Raw genomic sequence first — 20,991 nt, 5'->3', positions numbered from 1 at the left:
GTCTAAATGTTTAAAGGAACCAAACTTGCAGTTAAGCCATGTTCAGACTGCACTGTAGTCACATTGTGGTGATACATGACAGGACATGTATAAATATGAGGTTGTCTGGAGACCCAGAAGATTGTGATGCATTATTATTGCTTATAATAAGTAAAGATAATGTAGTTAAAGGGGCATGTTAGATGATTGTAATTATATGTGGATATGAATATATATGTACATACATGCAAACTTGTATCAGCAAGTAACAAATTTAAACTGTATTGCAGAAATACTGGGGTGTTTTTAATGCTTTTTAACAATTAGAAATAATTTCCCCGGAGAATGTTAGTAAATAAAAACAGAAAATAATTTCAGAAAGACTGTTTTCATGAAGATATTTACAAAAGTGGGCTGGAGTGATAGCACAGTGGGTAGGGCATTTCTCTTACACACAGCTGACTCAGCCGATCTGGATTCAATTCTTTTGCCCCTCTTGGAGAGCCCGGCAAGCTACCTAGAGTATTCTGCCCGCACGGCAAAGCCTGGCAAGCTACCCATGACGTATTCAATACGCCAAACACAGTAACAACAAGTCTCACAATGGAGACGTTACTGGGCCTGCTCGAGCAAATCGATGAACAACGGGAGGACGGTGCTATTTACAAAAGTGAAACTGATCACACACGGACATATACTTACTTCAACATCTTTAGAAGGATATATACATATACTACATCAATTGCATTCACAATAAAAACTGCCAAAGCAAAATGCAGCTTCATTAAAGGTTAAACACGCCACGTATCCATGCTACGAGAGTGATGCGAGATTTGTTTCACTGGTCGTTTTTCCAGTCAAGTCAGTATCATTGCAATTACTGTCCAGGCTCACAAAATCATTAATAAACATCCAAAGTCTCCTAAAAATATGATTGATGAGAGAACAGATGCAATAAACATGAGAGAAATGTTTCAAAATACACATGTTTTATGACACACTTAGCCGTAACCCAGGGAGGCACAGACCCTGCTTTTCCACCTTCCTTTCCCGGTGTGCTTTAGTAGAATCTGGCTTTAGAGGAGCAAAGGTTGCGTGTCTGTGGGCAGCACCAACTGTGCAGGGAGTGGGGAGAGTTTCCTCCTGGACACTGAGCCTGTCCACCCTCCTACCAGCGCCGTCCTGGGAGCTGCCCCAACTTCCCGTCGATACTCTGCCATCTCCTTCTCCAAATAAACGCCATGGGAGGCGCCCCCCAAACCTGGGCTGGCCCTCAGTGCCCACTCAACAACACCTCTTATCCCACGATCTTCCCAAGAAAGTGGGGTATGGAGAGGCTGTGTCTGCTCGTCCTGGCAGCCCACGGTGGTCTCGGGAAATCAGGTGGTCTTGGAGCCACTGAGGTTTGGGCAGAAATAACAGGGAAAGGATTTCTTCCCAAACCAAATGGGAAAGTCTCCTGATGAGAAACCCGTTGTTACTAAACATTCGCCCTCCCCTCCAAGGAACATGGGTTGTCGTTTCTCCATGGAAGACAGACCCAACGCTCGCCTTCTTTACCCGTGGGACACGACCTTAATGCCAGCAGACGCCCTCACAAAGCCCGGAGGAGGAAAAGCGGGAGAGTCTTGGAAATGGGGAGGTCACAGGTGAGAGCCACGTCCTTCATGACCTCATGGGAGCCAGACTCCCGGGAACTAACTCAGGGTCTTTCCCCCGGGGCCCAGCAAGTTCTCCTGAGCATGAACCTACACAGAATCTCAGCTTTGGCACGTCCTGACATGTGAGGGGCAGTCCCAGCGAGAAGAACATTTGCCACATCAAATCTAGATGTGTGGGACAGATCCTGTACAGAACCATTTCCTTTCAGGATTAAAATTTTAGTGTAACACATAAAGGGGTTTTCAAAACTTTCACTTAAGTCACTTAACTTCCCGTTAGTCGTCGATTTGCTCGAGCGGGCGCCAGTAACGTCTCCATTTGTCCCTGTCGCGTGCTAGTGTAGCCCAATGCCATCTCTTCGCTCCGGGAACATGGAGGGCCTCAAACCGATCGTTCATGATCTTGACAAAGAAGTCTGACCATCTGGTAGGTGGGCGGCCACGCGGTCTCTTGACATCCCGTGGAATCCAATCAGTAACAGCTCTAGTCCAACGGTCGTCTTTAAATCTCATTACGTGACCAGCCCATCTGATTTTCGACACCTTGGCAAATGAGACAGCGTCCCTGATCCTTGATCGTCGACGGATGTCAGAACTCCGGATTCGTTCTCTCATTTGAGTGAAACGTGATATTCCAAGCATAGCTCTTTCTATTCTTCTTTGGGAGACCTGAATGGCGTTCTCATCTTGTTTGCGTAGGGCCCAGGTCTCTGAGGCATATGTTAATGCAGGAAGAACAGTGGAATCAAAGAGATGTGCCCGGAGCCGGAGGTTCTTCGTCCTCTTAGCTATTTCTTCGACGTTCTTGAAGGCGTTCCAAGCCGCTCTCTTCCTCCTGCGCAGCTCGGGTGCCAGGTCATTTGTCATGTTGACCTCTCGACCTAGGTACACATAGCTGTTGCATTCGGAGATGGTCGTTCCATTGAGAGCGAATGGGGCGTCAGGAACAAGGCTGTTTCTCATAAACATTGTCTTCGTAAGATTCAGCTGTAGTCCTACCTTTCCACACTCACGGTCAAAGTCGGCCAGCATTTGTGCCGCTTGGCTGATGTTTGGTGTTATTAAAACAATGTCATCAGCAAAGCGGAGGTGGTGTAGTTGCCGACCATCTATCTTCACTCCCATTCCTTCCCATTCCAGTCGTTGCATGATGTTCTCGAGGGTGGCACTGAAGAGTTTTGGTGAAATGGTATCACCCTGCCGCACCCCTCTCTTGACATCAACGATCACTTCTTTGTAGAATGGTGAGATCCTGGTAGTGAATCCGCAATACAGCTCACGGAGGATCCTGATGTATTGGGCTTGAATGCCCTGATTGGCTAGGGCTTCAATGACCGCTTCCGTCTCAACAGAATCAAAGGCCTTCTTTAAATCAATGAACGTTAAGCAGAGCGGCATCTTGAACTCCCGAGAAACCTCAATGAGCTTGGTTATCGTGTGGATATGGTCGATGGTGCTGAATCCTTTGCGGAACCCTGCTTGCTCGCATGGTTGTCCTTCATCTAGTGTTCTGCCAATCCTATTCAGGATGACTCGAGTGAACAACTTGTAGATGACAGACAATAGGCAGATCGGGCGATAGTTGCCAATGTCATGGATGTCTCCCTTCTTGAACAGTAGTACGGTCCTGCTGGTTTTCCATTGAGATGGAACCTTGCATTCAGACAGGTAGCGAGTGAAGAGCCGAGCCAGTGTATTGATGAGTACTGACGGCAGGTTCTTCAGGTGTTCAGGTCTGACCTTGTCTGGGCCGGGTGCTGTTTGCTTCTTTACTGACGAAATGGCGTGTCGGATTTCGGAAGGGAGAATGTTGGGAACGACATACCCATCCTGTGGAATTTGGTATGTCGGCAAGTGGACATGGCTATCGAAGAGATTTGAGTAGAAGTCATGGATAATCTTCTCCATTGCCGTTCTGGAGGATGTGATGGATCCATCAGGACGTCGGAGGGCAGTCATCTTGGTCTTATAGTTGGCGAAGGACAGGCGGGCGTTACGAATACTTTTCCCGGCTTCTGCCGCATCTACCAGTACTTCTGCTCTTCTCTCTTTGAGGTCTTCCTTGATCGCATCTCTGCACTGATTTGCGAGCTCGGATGTTAGCTTGCGGTTGCCTGAGGCATGCGCCAAACCACGCTGGCGAATTAGCTCAAGAGTTTTCGAAGATAGGCGACTTTTTGTGGCTATCTCTCTCTTGGCGTTCCTCGCACATTCATGGAGGTGCTGAACCAGTCGATCGTATTCCTCGTCAATGTTGTCAACAATGGAATCTTCCCATGTTGCCGCAATAGTACCAAAGAGTTCCCAGTTGGTGGTCGTTCTGGGAGTTCTCTTTTTGAACTTTGCAGCCCTTTCTCCCCACTCTGTGAAGTAGAATTTTGCACGAAGGAGACGGTGGTCCGATCCCGTTCGAAATTTTGGGACAACAGCAACATCAGTCAGGCAAAACCGTCGATTGAATATGATGTGGTCTATTTCGTTGTGGAATCGTCCACCGGGAGACTCCCATGTCCATCGTTTAGATTCTGCCTTCTGGAACTGTGAGTTACCATGAATGGTCTTGGTCGACATGATGAACTCAGACAGTCTCTCACCCTGTTCGTTCCATTCTAGGCCATGGGTTCCGATGTGAAGTTCTTCAGCTGATCTTCTCGGTCCTATCTTGGCATTAAAATCACCCACAATGATCTTGTAGAAGGTGTGGTCTTCTTTATAGAACTTCTCTAGCTCCATGTAGAACTTCTCGATTTCTCTTTCATCATAATGAGATGTTGGTGCATAGACAACGAAGATAGAAACTGCAGGCAGTGAGCCACATCTATTCAAATGTAAACGTCCGATTCGGGTTGTTCGGCATTCGAATGAATCGATGCTCTTGGCCAAGTTTGTGTTGACAAGGACACCGACGCCTCCAACACCTCTTTTATTGCATGTTCCGAGGAACAATTCTTCTCCAGTGTCGAAAACGGCATGGTGAGATTCGTGTCTTCTTGTCTCGGTCAGACCAATGATGTCGTACTTGATCATTCGCGCTTGTACCATCAGGTCCTCGATGGATGCATCTGATGCTAGCGTACGTGCATTGAAAGTACAGACGATCATTTTTGTCTTCCTTCGTTGTGGCAGCCTAGGTCGGCCTTGAGATTTTGTCGGCCTCTCCTTTCTCATCCTTCTCAGTGCTGCCATGTCGGTGAAGCCTTCAGGGTCAGGTGAATGAGACCAGTTGTAGTTACTGGTTTTGGCATATCGAATACACAGCGGATAGCTTGCCAGGCTCTTCCATGTGGGCGGAATACTCTCGGTAGCTTGCCAGTCTTTCCGAGAGGTATAGAGGCTTTTGGGGTGACCTCTAATCACCCTTCTAGGTGTTACCATATTTGAACCCTATCAAATATGGTACAATTCCAGAAGACGGGTATTTAGTGTCTTATGATGTGTCGCGCGGCCGCTTGCGGCCGCGCGGGTCCAGAAAGCGTCCTGGAGTGTGGCGACGGCTGGGTAGTGGAAGTAGTGTCGAGAGTGGAAGTCTGCCAGTGGGGTATTTATCTGGGTAGGGTGGGTCTCCTGTGCACAATTCGATCCCTGGGTGGTTGATGGAAGCAGACAGGGCAGGGTAGGGTGGGGCTCCTGATTAGAATCCCTTTGTCGCCTGTGGTGGTGGGAGCAAGCAGAGAAGCTCTGTCCCTGGGTCCGCCGAGCCTGGAGTCCAAGGTCTCAGAGAGTTCCGCTTATCTTGTTCTGTGGGTCTTCAGTTGTGCGTGGGTCTCGGCCGGAGCTGCCGCGCGGGTCCGGAAAGCGTCCTGGAGTGTGGCGACGGCTGGGTAGTTTTATTTCAAAACTTTAATGTCACAAAAAGTTAAATGATAGAGAAGAATCATGCCAGTCACCAGTGGCTTTCCCATGGCATCCCGTGGAAGTTTACGCTCTGTTCTTCAGGAGTTATTTTTCCAAATATAAAGAATCCATTTATACCCATGCTGTGTAATGTTACTGGACCTGCTCAAGCAAATCGATGAACAACAGGAGGACAGTGACGGTGACAGTGACGGGTTGCTTAATGTGCACATATTGGGGTTTACATCTTGGGCTAAGCATTCTTGTATAGGATAAGCTGTCACAGATGATGATGATGATGAAGATAGATAGATAGATAGATAGATAGATAGATAGATAGATAGATAGATAGAAAATTAATGTCCAGTTAGTGAGACTTTCCTCAGTAATAGCTAGGAAAAAGGGTCAGAGCAGGAGTTTGCTCAGAGGAGAACACAGCAGTTTCAGCCCATCCTCGTGCAATGCTCCTACATCTTAGTCAAAAAGGATCCTTTCAAGAAAGGCCACCAGCCCCCAGCCATATTTCTTTACATCATCATCTACTGGGACTTCCTGGATTAGAGACTACAGAAAAATAAATAAAATATAAACTAGACGAATGCCACACTCCCCAGGAACTACAAGAAGGGTGCAGTTCTTTCTGTGTCACATCAATACTCACCGCTGCTTCTTCTCATTCATTTTTGTTCTCTCTATTCTATGCTTTAGTTGCTTCTCGATGATCTAGCAAAAATTAAACATTTAAAGCAAGAATTAAACATTTTTGTCATTTAATAATGTAAGACTGATTATGTATAAAGACAGAGACACTGAATTGAATGGACTCCTCTTCTAGACCAAGCATGGCATGCTAATTCATCCTAAATATAATAGATATATGCAAAAAAGAAACAGAGCTTTAACCTACTAAAAAACAAATTATAAGCCTAAGTTTTGGAAGGACGCTCTGAAAGTTAGGGAACCTATTCATATATTTCTTGTCACTTAATAAGATTATTATAATAAATCCTGTGCATAAGCATTTAGAGAAGTGATTGGTACATTGATTTGACTGGTACAGTTCAATCCTTAATAATACTTGCTTTGTTCTCTCATTAATACATTAGTTTATTAGCTAAAACTATATCAATACAGTTTTACTATCTGTTAATGTAAACATTCTAGGATTGCAGGAAGTTACTATTTAGAAAGAAGATGCATAGATTCTCACTCAGCTGATGACAGACAAGTTCTAGCTCAAACACTTTAATTGAAAAACTGATTCACAAAACTTACAGTTATATTCTTCTTTAAGATCCTAATTTCTATCTCCAACTTTTGAGTTTCGGCCTAAAGGAGAAATGGTTTTAAAAGAAATATATTTGGTTAAGCTGTTCCCTGCCCTGCCAAAGCCCAGCCAGCCGCCCTGTGACCCCGTGCTGAAGCCACGCCAAGACTCAGCTCCTCCACTCTGCTAAAACCCTCTGCAGAGACACCAAACTGCGAAACTTTTCAGGTGCCCTGGTGTGCAGGCTGAGAACCTGGTGTTTCTCAGAGTCGAGGACATCCAGCCTCCCCCGACCCCCCACTTCCTGAAGCCCCAGCAGCACGCGACCCCCCACACCCATGGCCGTGTTAATCCACTGGCCAGACCACAGGTCCTGAAGCCTCTGGACACGCAGCCCTGCAACACCTCCAAGTTCCCAATACTGAAACCCCAGGACCAGGACATCGGATTAGATGAGAAAGTAAAACAGAGGCCAACCTAACCCACAAACAAAACCTTGACACAGAAGGATCAACTAGCAACAAACAACTTTGTAAATACTTAGCCAAGGACTTTAGAACCTCGTGGTGAGATACAACAAATTTCAGATTAAAAACCAATTTTTAAAAAACTTACCTATTTCAATATCTGTTATCTAATCAATTTCAATTCTATCAATAATTGTGGCCTTCATCTACACTTTAAAAAATTATTTTTGAAAAAAGAATAGCTGTTAAATATTTTCCCTAAAAAACAAAAGTGAAAACAAAAGACACTGGAGTGATAGTACAGCGGGTAGGGTGTTTGTCTTGCATGCAGCCAACCTGGGTTCAATTCCCAGCATCCCATATGGTCCCCTGAGCACCGCCAGGAGTAATTCCTGAGAGCAGAACCAGGAGTAACCCCTGAGCATCGCCGGGTGTGACCCAAAAAGCAAAAAAAAAAAAAAAACAGTGAAAACAAAAAGTGTTTCTGTTTACCAAAGTACACAGTCATATAAAGTTATAAGAATACATAAGACCGATGCATTTAAAAAATAATTTTAAAATAATCCTGATCAGAAGGGTTGATATTGTGAATTGTAAACTATTACTTCTTCCCAAATAAGTCCTTGAGTTGGTTAGCATAATCAAAATAGAAAGATTCATGGAACAAAAAGCACTATATGGGGGCTGGAGCTATTGCACAGAGGGTAGGGCATTAGCCTTGCATGCAGCGGACACAGGTTCGATTCCCAGCATCCCATATGGTCCCCTGAGCACCGCCAGGAGTAATTCCTGAGTGCAGAGCCAGGAGTAACCCCTGAGCATCGCCGGGTGTGACCCAAAAGGCAAAAAAAAAGCATTATATGAATTTCATTAATTTTAATTTTGAAAGTCCCTATAGCACACCATTTAAGTACAGATGTAAGGCCAGAGTGATAGGGCAGATGGTAAGTCACTTGCTTTATATGCAGCCGACTCTGGTTGAATCTCCAGCACCACATGGTCCCCTGAGTACCACCAGGAGCAACCTCCAGGCACAGAGCTGGGATTAGCCCCTGAGAGCCTCCAGACATGGCAAAAGTTAATAAAGAAATAAAATAAAATCAGGTCTAGCGCAAAAACCTGACTAAAACAGCAAGGTTTAAGGTTCTGTGTGCTAGGGGAAAGGCTAGTTTGATCCTGTGAAAAAATAGGGGATTTTAGGGACATTCACTCATAAAAAGTTTGCTCATAAAAATAGTAACAGAAGTTAAATAAGATGACTGAACACAATATAAAATTTAAAATCAGGAAATTACACACAAATTAGCAATGACTTATAAGTAACTCAAAAGTGAAAACAAAAGACACTGGAGTGATAGTACAGCGGGTAGGGTGTTTGTCTTGCATGCAGCCAACCTGGGTTCAATTCCCAGCATCCCATATGGTCCCCTGAGCACTGCCAGGAGTAATTCCTGAGAGCAGAACCAGGAGTAACCCCTGAGCATCGCCGGGTGTGACCCAAAAAGCAAAAAAAAAAAAACAGTGAAAACAAAAAAGTGTTTCTGTTTACCAAAGTACACGGTCATATAAAGTTATAAGAATACATAAGACCGATGCATTTAAAAAATAATTTTAAAATAATCCTGATCAGAAGGGTTGATATTGTGAATTGTAAACTATTACTTCTTCCCAAATAAGTCCTTGAGTTGGTTAGCATAATCAAAATAGAAAGATTCATATGACTAAAATTCAAAATAGTAGCTAGTACTGAGTAAGAATGTCAAAGATAATTGTGAACAAAATTCTCCTGGGTAGAGGGATAGGAAGACAAAACAGACTTGCTCTTCTAATCCCCAGCACATCGCAAAGGGAGAGTCATGTGAGCAGTGAGGCTGGAGAGACCAGAATTAAGAGGGAAGCTGAGTCAGAATCTGGAAAAAACCTGAGTGCCCGAGAACAGATGACTGGTTAAAGAAACTTTGGTACATCTACACAATGGAGTACTATGCAGCTGTTAGAAAAGATGAAGTCATGAAATTTACATACAAGTGGTACTACATCGAAAGTATCATGCTAAGCGATATGAGTCAGAAAGAGAGGGACAGACATAGAAAGATTGCATTCATCTGGGGAACATAAAGTAACAAAATAGGAGACTAACACCCAAGAATAGCCAAGATAAGTACCAGGAGGTTCACTCCATGGCTTGGAGGCCAGCCACACATGCTTGGGGAAAAGGCAGCTCAGACAGAGAAGGGAGCACCAAGTAAAGGGTGTTGGGTGGATCCTCCCAGGATGGGAGAAGCATGATGAAAGTAGACTATAGACCAAACATGATTGCCACTCAATGCCTCTCTTGCAAACCACAACACCCAAGAGGAGAGAAAGAACAAAAGGGAATGTCCTGCCACAGAGGCAGGGTGAGGTGGGAGGAATGGGGGGGTGGGAGGGATACTGGGATCATTGGGAGTGGAGAAGGGGCACTGGTGGAGGGATGGGTACTCGAGCATTGTATAACTGAAACCCAAGCACAAAAATGTGTAAGTCTACAACTGTACCTCTTGGTGTTTCACTAATAAAAATTTTTTAAAAAAGAATGTGGCTGAGTTTGAATCCTAATTGTCCTTCTTGCCTACTGGGACTTCCATCGAATCTGCACCCCTATGCGTTGGTTTTCTTACTAGGAAAGGGGGTTAATAATCAACAGTCACTGATGGCTCTAAAGGATTAAACGAAAGAGCGATGCTTATGTTTGCAGCAGTGTCTGGCATATTACAAATCCACAATGTCCTTAACGTGTTTTTTCTCATTAGAAAGAGAAAACTTCCAATCCAGAACTATAAATTTAGCAGGATAATAAATGTATTTCCATTATCCGAGTTAAGGATTCAAACAGAAACAATAAATAGAATATAAATGAATGATATAATTTCACTATAAGGGAATCTACTTTTTCCTGATTCAATCCACTTTTAATTTGTGAATTTTTCAAAACATTTTAACGAGGTACTACAATTTGCTCGAGCGGGCCCAGTAACGTCTCCATTGGAGACTTTGTTGTTACTGCGTCTGGCATATCGAATACGTCACGGGGAGCTTGCCAGGCTCTGCCGTGCGGGCGAGATACTCTCGGCAGCTTGCCGGGCTCTCCGAGAGGGGCGGAGGAATCGAACTCGGGTCGGCCATGTTGGCCGCTTGGAAGGCGAACGCCCTACCGCTGTGCTATCGCTCCAGCCCTGGGCCCGCTTGAGCAAATCGATGAGCAACGGGAGGGCCTTTACCTTTACCTTTTACTACAATTTGCAGTAGTATTGATGTCATTATGTTATAGACCCATATTTTAAGCTCCCCGTGGCATATTCGATATACCAAAAACAGTAACTACAAGTCTCACAATGGAGATGTTACTGGTGCCCGCTTGAGAAAAATCAATGAACAACCGGAGGACAGTGCTACAGTGCTACAGTTTTAATTTTGAAAGAAATTTGAAAAGAAATTAATCTTGTGTTTGTCTCATGTTAATAATATGTAAAGCTGTATGATTCATTTTTTAAAATTTGGGGGCCATATCCAGTAGTGCTCAGGAAGGAGCTATTCCCAACTTTATGTTGTGTGGTACCCTCTGGACCTATGGTTCGTGGGAGACCACGTGGGCCAGGCATGATGCGGAATATCTGGGTATGAAGCATGCCCTTATATCTGCTGAGCCACCTCTCGGACCCCAGAACTCATTACTTTCACTGCTCAAAAGTTCCATTATAGGGGCTGGAGAGGGGGTAAAGGAAGGAAGCTGCTCTGCCTTGCATGCGGCAGACCCAGGTTCTATCTCTGCCTCCCTTGTGGTCCCCTGAACCCCACCAGGAGTGACCCCTTGTAGAAAGCCAGAGGCAGGAGTAAGCCCTGAGCACAGTCAGGTGTAGCCAAAAAGAACCAAAAAAAATAGTATTTGTTCTCAAGAAACAAACCTATGAGAGAAAACTAAACAGAACACACGGAAGAAAATCTGAACATATATCTAAAGAGAAAAAAAAACACAAAAAAATGTTGAAATCACTACAGTCTTCTTGAGACATTATGACTCTGTTTAAACAAAAGCAAAAAAAAGAAAGCTATAGGAAAATGTAACTATGCAGCTTCAATAAAAATTGATAACCTATTAACAGTTAAAACTAGCAGTTGCATTGAGTCATGCTGCAAAAATCAAAGTTAGGTAACCGGATTATAGAGTATCTTAGCATTGCAACACTGTGCTGTTTAACAAGATAATGTCTGCAATAATTTTCAAGCGCTACTTTTAATGCTGTTGACTCTCAATGACAGTATTTAATTCATAGTTTCCAATATGTTTCTATGACCAGCTGAAAATAGACAAGAAAACCAGAGTGACATAATGGATATTTCAAGTTTTAAAACTCAAGGAATAAAATAAGCTGGCTCCCAGCTCCCCACCTGCATATGCTGTCATATTCTTTTTTTTTTTTTTTTTGCTTTTTGGGTCACACTGGTGATGCCCAGGGGCTACTCCTGGCTCTGTACTCAGGAATCACCCTTGGCAGTGCTCAGGGGACCATATAGGATGCTGGGAACCGAACCCGGGTTCGCCGCCTGCAAGGCAAATGCCCTACCTGCTGTGCTATTATTGCTCCAGCCCCATGCTGTCATATTCTTAACATTTTTGAACTTCAGTTTAAACTCCTCAGTACTTTTTGAATACTCAGTGACAATAGACAACCATTGCTTTTGAGACAAGCATTTTCTTTACAAAACTATTACATTTTAAGAGACATCGATTCACGTGATGTATGTTCAATTTGACCCTTAAAGAGAATTACATAATTTATCATCTTCAATTTTGTTGTGTGAGCTAGTTCCCTTAATTATTCTATTATTAACAGCAAATATGTTGAAGTAGGAATACATTTGGACCAATGTCATGCTATTTTATGAAAATAACTGTATTTTATAAAACTGATTTTTTTGTGCTTGCCAGTCTTCACGCAAAATAATCATGTAAGTAGCACTGTCCTCCCGTTGTTCATTGATTTGCTCGAGCGGGCACCAGTAACGTCTCACCACAAATTGTAAGACTTGTTGTTACTGTTTTTGGCATATTGAATACGTCACAGGGAGCTTGCCAGGCTTTGCCATGCGGGCAAGATAATCTAGGTAGCTGGCTGGGCTCTCTGAGAGGGATGGAGGAATCGAAACTGAGTTGGCCATGTTGGCTGTGTGCAAGGCAAACACCTTACCCACTGTGCTATCGCTCCAGCCCACAGTGAATACCACTGTAATAAAATGAATTCCTGAAAATTTCTGAATATCTAAGGACTGTACCAAATGTAACTTTAAGGTAAAGGTAAAGGTAAAGGCCCTCCCGTTGATCATCGATTTGCTCGAGCGGGCCCAGTAACGTCTCCATTGGAGACTTTGTTGTTACTGTGTCTGGCACATCAAATACGTCACGGGGAGCTTGCCAGGCTCTGCCGTGCGGGCGAGATACTCTCGGTAGCTTGCCGGGCTCTCCGAGAGGGGCGGAGGAATCGAACTCGGGTCGGTCATGTTGGCTGCGTGCAAGGCAAACGCCCTACCGCTGTGCTATCGCTCCAGCACCTTTACATTTAAAGTTTACATTTACATTTAACTTTACATTTAAAGTTAAATGTAACTTTAAAACCTTAGAAATCTTAAACATTTAAGTGTTCCAGTGGAACACTGCAAATACTCAATTACCTTTTACCTAGTTCTAACACAAAACTGCATTTCATGAATTCTTCAGTTAGTACTGCTATCTAACATTTGCATAATTTTTAAATTAATGAGTAAACAGAACAAAAAAGAATCAAAACCTAATGTCAGCAAATCAGAGGTGGAGTATCAGAGAGAGAAATTAAAAAAAGGGCAGTAATATTAACTTAGAAATACAAAACCCAAGGGTACACAGAACAATGCTGACATAATCATGTAAGGATTCCAATAAATAAATGACGTACCTCAATGCTTTTATATTTATTCTCTGAAATATTTAAAGCTCCTATATGAATCATATTTGTTTTAATTTCATTTTCAATAGCTTTGATTTCATCCCATTTGTTAAGTATTTCACATCGCTTTGCTTCAACCTTCTGAATGTGAGTGAGGCATTCATCATCCACTGGATCCGTCTTAGAGAAATCTGGAGATGATTTTCAAAGGCAAACGAAGTATCAGTCGGGTTAGTATCTCATTGCCCATTAATGGATCATGTGTCATGAACAAAGGCATGAATGCTATAATAGCTATAAAAGATAACAAGATTCCAAACACATAAATAAAGTATCTTCTCTGAGAATGGGTTATTACTTCTTGATTTGTTCATATAGATCTACAAATGTATTGACTTATGATTTAAAACAGCCAACGTTGTTGAGAATACTAGGGCTTAGGAGAAACACAATCAGATGAAGGTCCCTCTGAACAGCACCAAGAGGGGATGAACAGGCACAGCACTGGACCCAGGGGATCAGAAGGAATGGCGGCCATCCCAACCAGAAGAGCGTATCAGACCCAGAAGAAGCAGAGTAGTGAGAAGTGTCAGGAAATATAACAAGAGGCATGGGAACTGTGTCAGGTATAGAGGGGAGGTGAGGATCACAAAGTAACTCCTTTGTGTTCTAATGCTACAGTGACTAGAGTTGGGGCCGGAAAATGAAGTAAGTAGGTGCTGGGAGTGAATCTAACCCCATCACCAACAACAGGCTCAGTTGCCACCAGGGAAGGAAATAAGGCATTGTGCTTTCTGGCTTGGGTCCTCATCGTTAAGAAATGTCATTCGTCGACATGACCAGTCTCATGGAGGGAGGAAGGAAGGAAGGAAGGAAGGAAGGAAGGAAGGAAGGAAGGAGGGAGGGAGGGAGGGAGGGAGGGAGGGAGGGAGGGAGGGGGGAGGGAGGGAGGGAGGGAGGGAGGAGGGAGGGAGGGAGGGAGGGAGGGAGAGAGGGAGGAAGGAAGGAAGGAGGGAAGGAGGGAGGGAGGGAGGGAGGAAGGAAGGAAGGAAAGGAGGGAGGGAGGGAGGGAGGAAGGAAGGAAGGAAAGGAGGGAGGGAGGGAGGGAGGAAAGGAGGGAGGGAGGGAGGGAGGGAGGGAGGAAGGAAGGAAAGGAGGGAGGGAGGGAGGGAGGGAGAGAGGGAGGGAGGGAGGAAGGAAGGGAGGGAGGAAGGAAGGGAGGAAGGGAGGGGGAAGGAAGGGAGGGAGGGGGAAGGGAGAGAGGGAGGGAGGGAGGGAGGGAGGGAGGATTGAAGGAAGGAAGGAAGGAGGGAGGGAGGGAGGGAGGGAGGAAGGATTGAAGGAAGGAAGGAAGGAGGGAGGGAGGGAGGGAGGGAGGGAGGAAGGAAGGAAGGAAGGAAGGAAGGAAGGAAGGAAGGAAGGAAGGAAGGAAGGGTGGAAGGGTTGAAGGAAGGAAGGAAAGAAGGAAGGAAGGAAGGGTTGAAGGAAGGAAGGAAGGAAGGAAGGAAGGAAGGAAGGAGGGAGGGAGGGAGGGAGGGAGGAAGGAAGGAAGGAAGGAAGGAAGGAAGAAAGGAAGGAAGGAAGGGTGGAAGGGTGGAAGGAAGGAAGGAAGGAAGGAAGGAAGGAAGGAAGGAAGGAAGGAAGGAAGGGTGGAAGGAAGGAAGGAAGGAAGAGTGGAAGGAAGGAAGGAAGGAAGGAAGGAAGGAAGGAAGGAAGGAAGGGTGGAAGGGTGGAAGGAAGGAAGGAAGGAAGGAAGGAAGGAAGGAAGGAAGGAAGGGTGGAAGGGTGGAAGGGTTGAAGGAAGGAAGGAAGGAAGGAAGGAAGGAAGGAAGGAAGGGTGGAAGGGTGGAAGGGTGGAAGGAAGGAAGGAAGGAAGGAAGGAAGGAAGGAAGGAAGGAAGAGTGGAAGGAAGGAAGGAAGGAAGGAAGGAAGGAAGGAAGGAAGGGTGGGAGGAAGGAAGGAGAGTCGGGAGGCTCTGCTCCACCCTCAGGACACCTACAAGACACACCCAAAACCCCAATTCCATCAGGCAGCGCAGTGAGCACTCCTGGACAAACACCTGGGTCCTTTTGCACTTCTTCTGATGACTTTTTTTGTTTTATTGTTTGTTTATTTGTTTTATGGTCACTCAGGTTCTTAGGAGCAGCCCCCAGGTGATGCTAAAATCTGACATGGTCATCTCTGTAAGATCCTGAATTCACTCCACAGTCTGCTCAGAGCCAACAGGCTCTCGGGGCCGGGGCAAGAGCACACGTGGCGTTTGCTCTCCGTGAAGTAGAGCAGCCCAAGTCGCCCAAAGCACAGAAGCAGAATCCTCTCAACAGAGGCCGTTGAGCGCCGTCCTCTTATTTCAGGACTGTGACATGCAAACATGGGAGTGGCAACGTTTCAAGCCAACAGCATCCCAACATGGCATCCCCAAGAGAGTCGGCTTCTTCTCTCCAGGAGCAGAGCCCAGCCCAAGCCCCGTCAGGGATGTCTCCTCTCAAAGACCACTCTCCGTCCTGCTCCCCGAGGGTCCGTTGCTCCTGTCCGTGCTACGTCGTAGCCCACATAAGGGGGCCATCCTCCCATAGCCACCCCTCCTTCCCACTCAGTGGGAATCGCCGCAGACGCATGAGACGTGTCTTTTGTTTTCAGAGCACAACGGGGAAGTGTGGGGTCGGAAAACCCCTTCTAGGAGACGTGGGGCGCTGCGGCAGCCTGAGGATTGTTCCCGACCCCAGAGCCGGCCCAGCCCGCGGCACTTGCCTGGCTTGGCCTCGTGCGCCTGCGGCCGCAGCTGCTCCAGCTCCAGCTCCTCTCGGACTCTGTAATGAGCACAGACACGTTAGCGCGCCGTGTTCTCCTCTGACTTGAAGCTTTGTTCTCTCGTTTCCCCCACTTTTCCTAGCATGCCTTATAATGTCTTTGTCCTCTGAATGATTCCTGAGAGCCAGAGGGACAGCACCAAGGCGAGGGCACTGGCTTGGATGCGGCTGAGTTCGTTCCATTCCCGGCACTACGTACGACCCCCCAGGCACCACCAGGAACGACCCCTGAGCATGAGCAAGCCCTGAGCAAAGCTGGTCAGGATCCTACTGTCATAAAAACTTATTCGGGGGCAAGTCATCATGCAGGTTTTGATCTGTCACCTAAGTTTGGCCTGCACACCTCTGCCTTCAGCTGCGGAACTCACTCCTGTGCAAGCCATCAAAAAATCCAAGGGGCTTGCTTAGGACAGGGCGGGCTCAAGCTGTTATGTGGGACCCAGCAGAGTCGGGGACCAAATCCAGGGGTCCTGCTGACAGGGTGTCTGTGGGAAGTGACGTTTACGGGCCCCTGGCTGGGGAGTGCAGAGGCAGCGATGCAAAGGCAGGACTGTCTCAGGCACAGCAGGGCACCCTAGCACATCGGGTCACAGAGCAAGACCCTGCCGTCCCGGGACACCCTGTCGCGTCCCTCTGCTGGTTCACCTGCTGAGGAGGAGCTCAGGGCCTTTTCCCTCTTCACTCTGCTCACTTGTCCTCTCCTCTGGGCTGTGGGTTCAGAGTTGGACTGTGAGCCGGGAGGGTCCTCAGGGTGCAGATGCCCCCACCCGCCTCTTCTCCAGATTTCCCTGCGGCTATTGGGTGGCGGGTTCTGGTTCTTTCCTACAGCAGATAAGAGTGTCCCCGCCATGGGTTTTGCTGGGCAAAACCCAGGGAGGAGACACTGGATGGATGGATGGATGGATGGATGGATGGATGGACAAGAACAGGTGGATGGACAGATGGACGCACATTGTCGATGAATGTAGGTGGATGGGAAGATATGGGTGGAGCGATGAGAGTGAATATAAATGGATAATAGGGCGACTGAATGTTGACTAACGGGATGTCAAGTGATCAAGTGATCAAGGTGGACTGAAACCAGGCAGATGATACGCTTGCTTCAAGATACTGGGGAATGAGTCTGCAGCCAGCCATCAGCCTCACTTGTCATTATGCTCCAGCGCTGCTTTGACGACCTTCACGAGGGCCTTCAGCTCCTCCTTGGCCTGGCTGACCTCCTCCGTCTTCAGGGTCCTCTGCTCCATGGCCCTGACATGAGCCCGCAGGGCCTGACAAGACACAGACACAGAGGGGACAGGCGCGGGTTGGGTGAGGTACTTCCTCTAGGTGCCTCGGCTGTGCTCCAGACACCTGGGTCCCAGCACAGGTTTGAGAAGGGGAGAGGCGGGGAGACGCAGGGAGAGGCGGGGAGACGCAGGGAGAGGTGGGGAGGGGCGGGGAGGGGCGGGGAGGGGCGTGGCAAGGCTGGACAAGTTGGGGCGAGGGGAGAGAGGCAGGGAGAGGCAGGGGTGAGGCAGGGGTGAGGCAGGGGTGAGGCAGGGGTGAGGAAGGGAGAGGCAGGGAGAGGCAGGGGCGGGGGGTACGCGCAGGTACATGGATGACAAATGGCAAGTCGAGAGCAGCCCTGCAGAGTCCGCTTCCAAATATCAGATTCAACTGAGGGGCTGCAAAACTGTCAGGGGTTATTGCTGGGCTGCGTGAGTGAGAAGCTCTGGGGGATGAAGTCCTACTTGACAGCAATTATTCTTGTGAATCAGTTGAAATCAAAACCCAATTACTATTTACAGTAATATATAGTGTATAAATAATATAAAGTATACATGCACAATATAGTTACACACACACACACAATGTGAGTAATAGAGTAGTTCTGCACCACTGCATCGCCCTCCCATTGTTCATCCATTTGCTCGAGCGGGCACCAGTAACGTCTCCATTGTGAGACTTGTTGTTACTATTTTTGGCATATCGAATGCGCCACAGGGAGCTTGCCAGGCCCTGCAGTGCAGGCGGGATACTCTTGGTAGCTTGCTCTCCGAGAGGGACAGAGGAATCAAACCTGGGTTGGACTCATGCAAGACAAATGCCCTACCCGCTGTGCTATCGCTTCAGCCGGGTAATAGAGTAATATCTAGTGTATATGCACATGCAATATGGAATATATGTTTGTGCAACATAGTAATAGAACAAACAAACTGTCCAAACAAACACTGTCCTCCCGTTGTTCATCGATTTGCTCGAGCGGGCCCAGTAACATCTCCATCGTGAGACTTCTTGTTACTGTGTTTGGCATATCGAATACGTCACGGGGAGCTTGCCAGGCTCTGCCGTGCGGGCGAGATACTCTCGGTAGCTTGCTGGGGCTCTCCGAGAGAGGAGAGGAATTGAACCTGGCTCGGCCGGGCTGGCTGTGAGCAAGGCAAACGCCCTACCCTGTGCTATCGCTCCAGCCCAGTAATAGCACATATTTCCTTGGACCGGGGCCATAGAATGCGGCACAGTACACAAATACATGGTGCAATGGTACAATAATGTGGCCGCGTTATTCACAGGCTGGGGAACATGGTCTAGGCCTGCACCAGGCAGCCGGTCTCTGAGAGGGACCTGATGCCTCTTGGCCTGCAGATCACTGGTGTTGAGGCATGGGCAGAAATGCCCATTTCTCACTCTGGAACAGACAGCACCATGGCAGACCGGGCTGTGCCCTTTGCTCGTCACTGTCCATCAGACAGCCATCTCCTGCAGCCCAGGAGCTCAGGACAAAGCAACTTGTGGGGGGATGGAGGCCGGGGCCTCAGAGCTGCCTCCCACACGCAGAGACCTCCCGGGCAGTCAGACGTGTGGCCTCTCCTTTGGGCCGAGGGACTATGAGGCCCAATGCTGGTCTCTGGGGTCCCTGGGCTTCCTGCTCGTCAGGGACGGGGTGTCTGAAGGTCTTTTCCCTCCTGGCATATGTCCGGGAGCCCCCTGAGACTGAGCCAGGGTGAGGGCATAGCTGAGCTTGCCTGGCATCTTTCCACCCTGGCTTCACTCCCCAACACCACATATGGCGCCCTGAGCCCTGTCAGAACAGATCAAACGGCCAGGCACTCTCTTCTAGACGGCCCTGGCAGCACAGCATCCTCAGAAGGGGACCAGGCAGCAGAGCAGGTGAGGCGTGGCCCGGCACGCAGCCGACCCTGGCTTGAGCCCTGTCACCGCGTCCGCCAGGGGTGATTCCTAAGCACAGAACCGCATGTGGGCAGGAGAGAGAGAGAGAGAGAGAGAGAGAGAGAGAGAGAGAGAGAGAGCTGGTGGTCAGAGCAACAGTACCAACAAAGAGTGGGTTGTGGGTTCCTCCCCATCTGGCGGCCAGTCTGGGCCTCTGGTGCGCCCAACACAGCATGAGTCTGGAGCACAGAGCCTTCTGCATCTCTGGGGAAAGCGAGAGCTCACAGCCAGCTTACCTGATACTGTGCGGAGGGCTGCGTGTGCAGGAGAATGGCCATGTAGAGCTCGTACTCGTCCTAGCAAAGCAGGGGAAAGAAGAGTCTTGTGTAGGTAGTGGGGGAATGAACTGCAGCTCAAAAGAAGGAGCCTCCCCTGGCAATGCAGGACAAAGACAACATGCAGACTGCAGCATGCCCAGGGCCCCTCTGAGCCTGTCTGAGGTTGCCAGCAGACTATGCAGGTGAGTGCCACTGTTCTCGCAGCAACGGGGCCAGCAAGGGGGCAGAAGCATCTGCACAGACATGAGCTGTGGTGTCTCAGCCCCTGAGCTCGGGACTGACACGGAACAGGCCCTCCAGACACCTGGGCCCGCTGCTCTGGAGCCTGGGGGCGGGGAAGCGTGTGGCATCCTGAATTGCACTCGGCTTCCAAACGCAAGTTGTGTTTGCCTCCAAATCAGCACACGGCCCGTCTCCCTGAGCCTTGTGCGAATTCCCCTGTGCGGGACTGGATGACGGCAGCGTCCGAGGCAAGGGACAGGCAAGTCGGACTGGAAGCTGTGGGCTTGGAATGACACCCAAGGCTCTAGGGGGGCCTAGCCTGGCTATGGAATCCCACCCGCAGCCCCCAGCTGCCACGCGGGAGACCCCGGGCTTCCCAGCACCTTAATCTCCTTCAGCAGGTCGCCGAATATCAGAGAACTATCGCAGATGTCTTGGAAGAGCTGCCCACACACGTGCATTCGGTTGAAGTCAAGGGCGTCGCACGTGCAGACCTTCTGCAGCTCCTGCAGGAGGATGAAGAGCCGTGTCCGGAACTTTCTATTTTCCTTTACGAATCATTTCTACCGCAGCTGGATTGATAGTGCCATGGGCTGGGCCTTGCTCATGCCAACACCACCAAGAGTGATCCCTGAGCCCAAAGCCACGGTGAGCCCTGACCACTGCAGGGTACAGGCCCAAACAAGCAATCCTTTCCCCAGCTAAGGGGTCAGAGGAATGGGCTCCGTGAGGCCCCCCGCCCAGTGGGGTGCAACCAACACACCCAGAGCCTCCAGCCAGGTCTGAGGACCCTGACCCGTCAAGTCCCCGAGGCCATCTGAGTCTTTATTCTTGCACCCTGCACTCAAGGATCCCCCTTACCCCCGGGAGACCCTCCCCTCTCCATCTGTTCTCTCATCCACTAAGGTTTGGCTGTTTCCTCATGGAAGACCCTTTGTGTCTCCCCCTCTCCTTGAGGACCCGTGTCCCCGTTTCTGAGTCATCGCTGCTCTGGGCGTGGCACTTCCGCCTTCCTTGGACACTTGGGAGTGTTGGGCGGCAGTGCCACCCACCAGGACCCTCCCTGGCCACCCTCCCGGCCCTGCGCTGAACTGGAGGAACCACCCAGGGCCTTCCCCGAGTCCCACCGACAGACCCAGCAGAACCCCCCTGCCCGACTGGAAACGGCCTCCAGCTGGCTGGTCTCCACACTTGCTCCCCCTGAGCCATCTGGGTCTCGCCAGACTGTCTGGGGAGTGGGTCCCTCCTGCCGGAAGGTCAAGGAAGCAGGGGGGATGGGGGAGGGCAAGGGAAAGGCTCA

The 20,991-nt window shown here is 48.3% G+C and overlaps 1 protein-coding gene across 1 annotated transcript in view; it reads right to left on the bottom strand.

Moving 5' to 3' along the window:
- Positions 1–792: 792 nt before the first annotated feature.
- Positions 793–20,991, bottom strand: part of CUNH6orf118 (chromosome unknown C6orf118 homolog) — a 35,695-nt gene continuing 15,496 nt past the window's right edge. Inside the window, exons 4-11 of the mRNA XM_056126310.1 lie at positions 20,075–20,197; positions 19,428–19,487; positions 17,125–17,249; positions 15,920–15,978; positions 13,178–13,359; positions 6,750–6,803; positions 6,136–6,197; positions 793–901 (exon numbers count right to left, since the gene is read on the bottom strand). Coding sequence (XP_055982285.1) covers positions 793–901; positions 6,136–6,197; positions 6,750–6,803; positions 13,178–13,359; positions 15,920–15,978; positions 17,125–17,249; positions 19,428–19,487; positions 20,075–20,197 — 774 coding nt within the window. The remainder of the gene's footprint in view (positions 902–6,135; positions 6,198–6,749; positions 6,804–13,177; positions 13,360–15,919; positions 15,979–17,124; positions 17,250–19,427; positions 19,488–20,074; positions 20,198–20,991) is intronic.

Source organism: Sorex fumeus, unplaced genomic scaffold (assembly GCF_029834395.1).
Source record: "Sorex fumeus unplaced genomic scaffold, SorFum_2.1 ptg000061l, whole genome shotgun sequence".
NCBI lineage: Eukaryota > Metazoa > Chordata > Mammalia > Eulipotyphla > Soricidae > Sorex > Sorex fumeus.
Note: the sequence above shows the minus strand (reverse complement) of the source record. Positions and strands in the feature narration are given on the sequence as shown.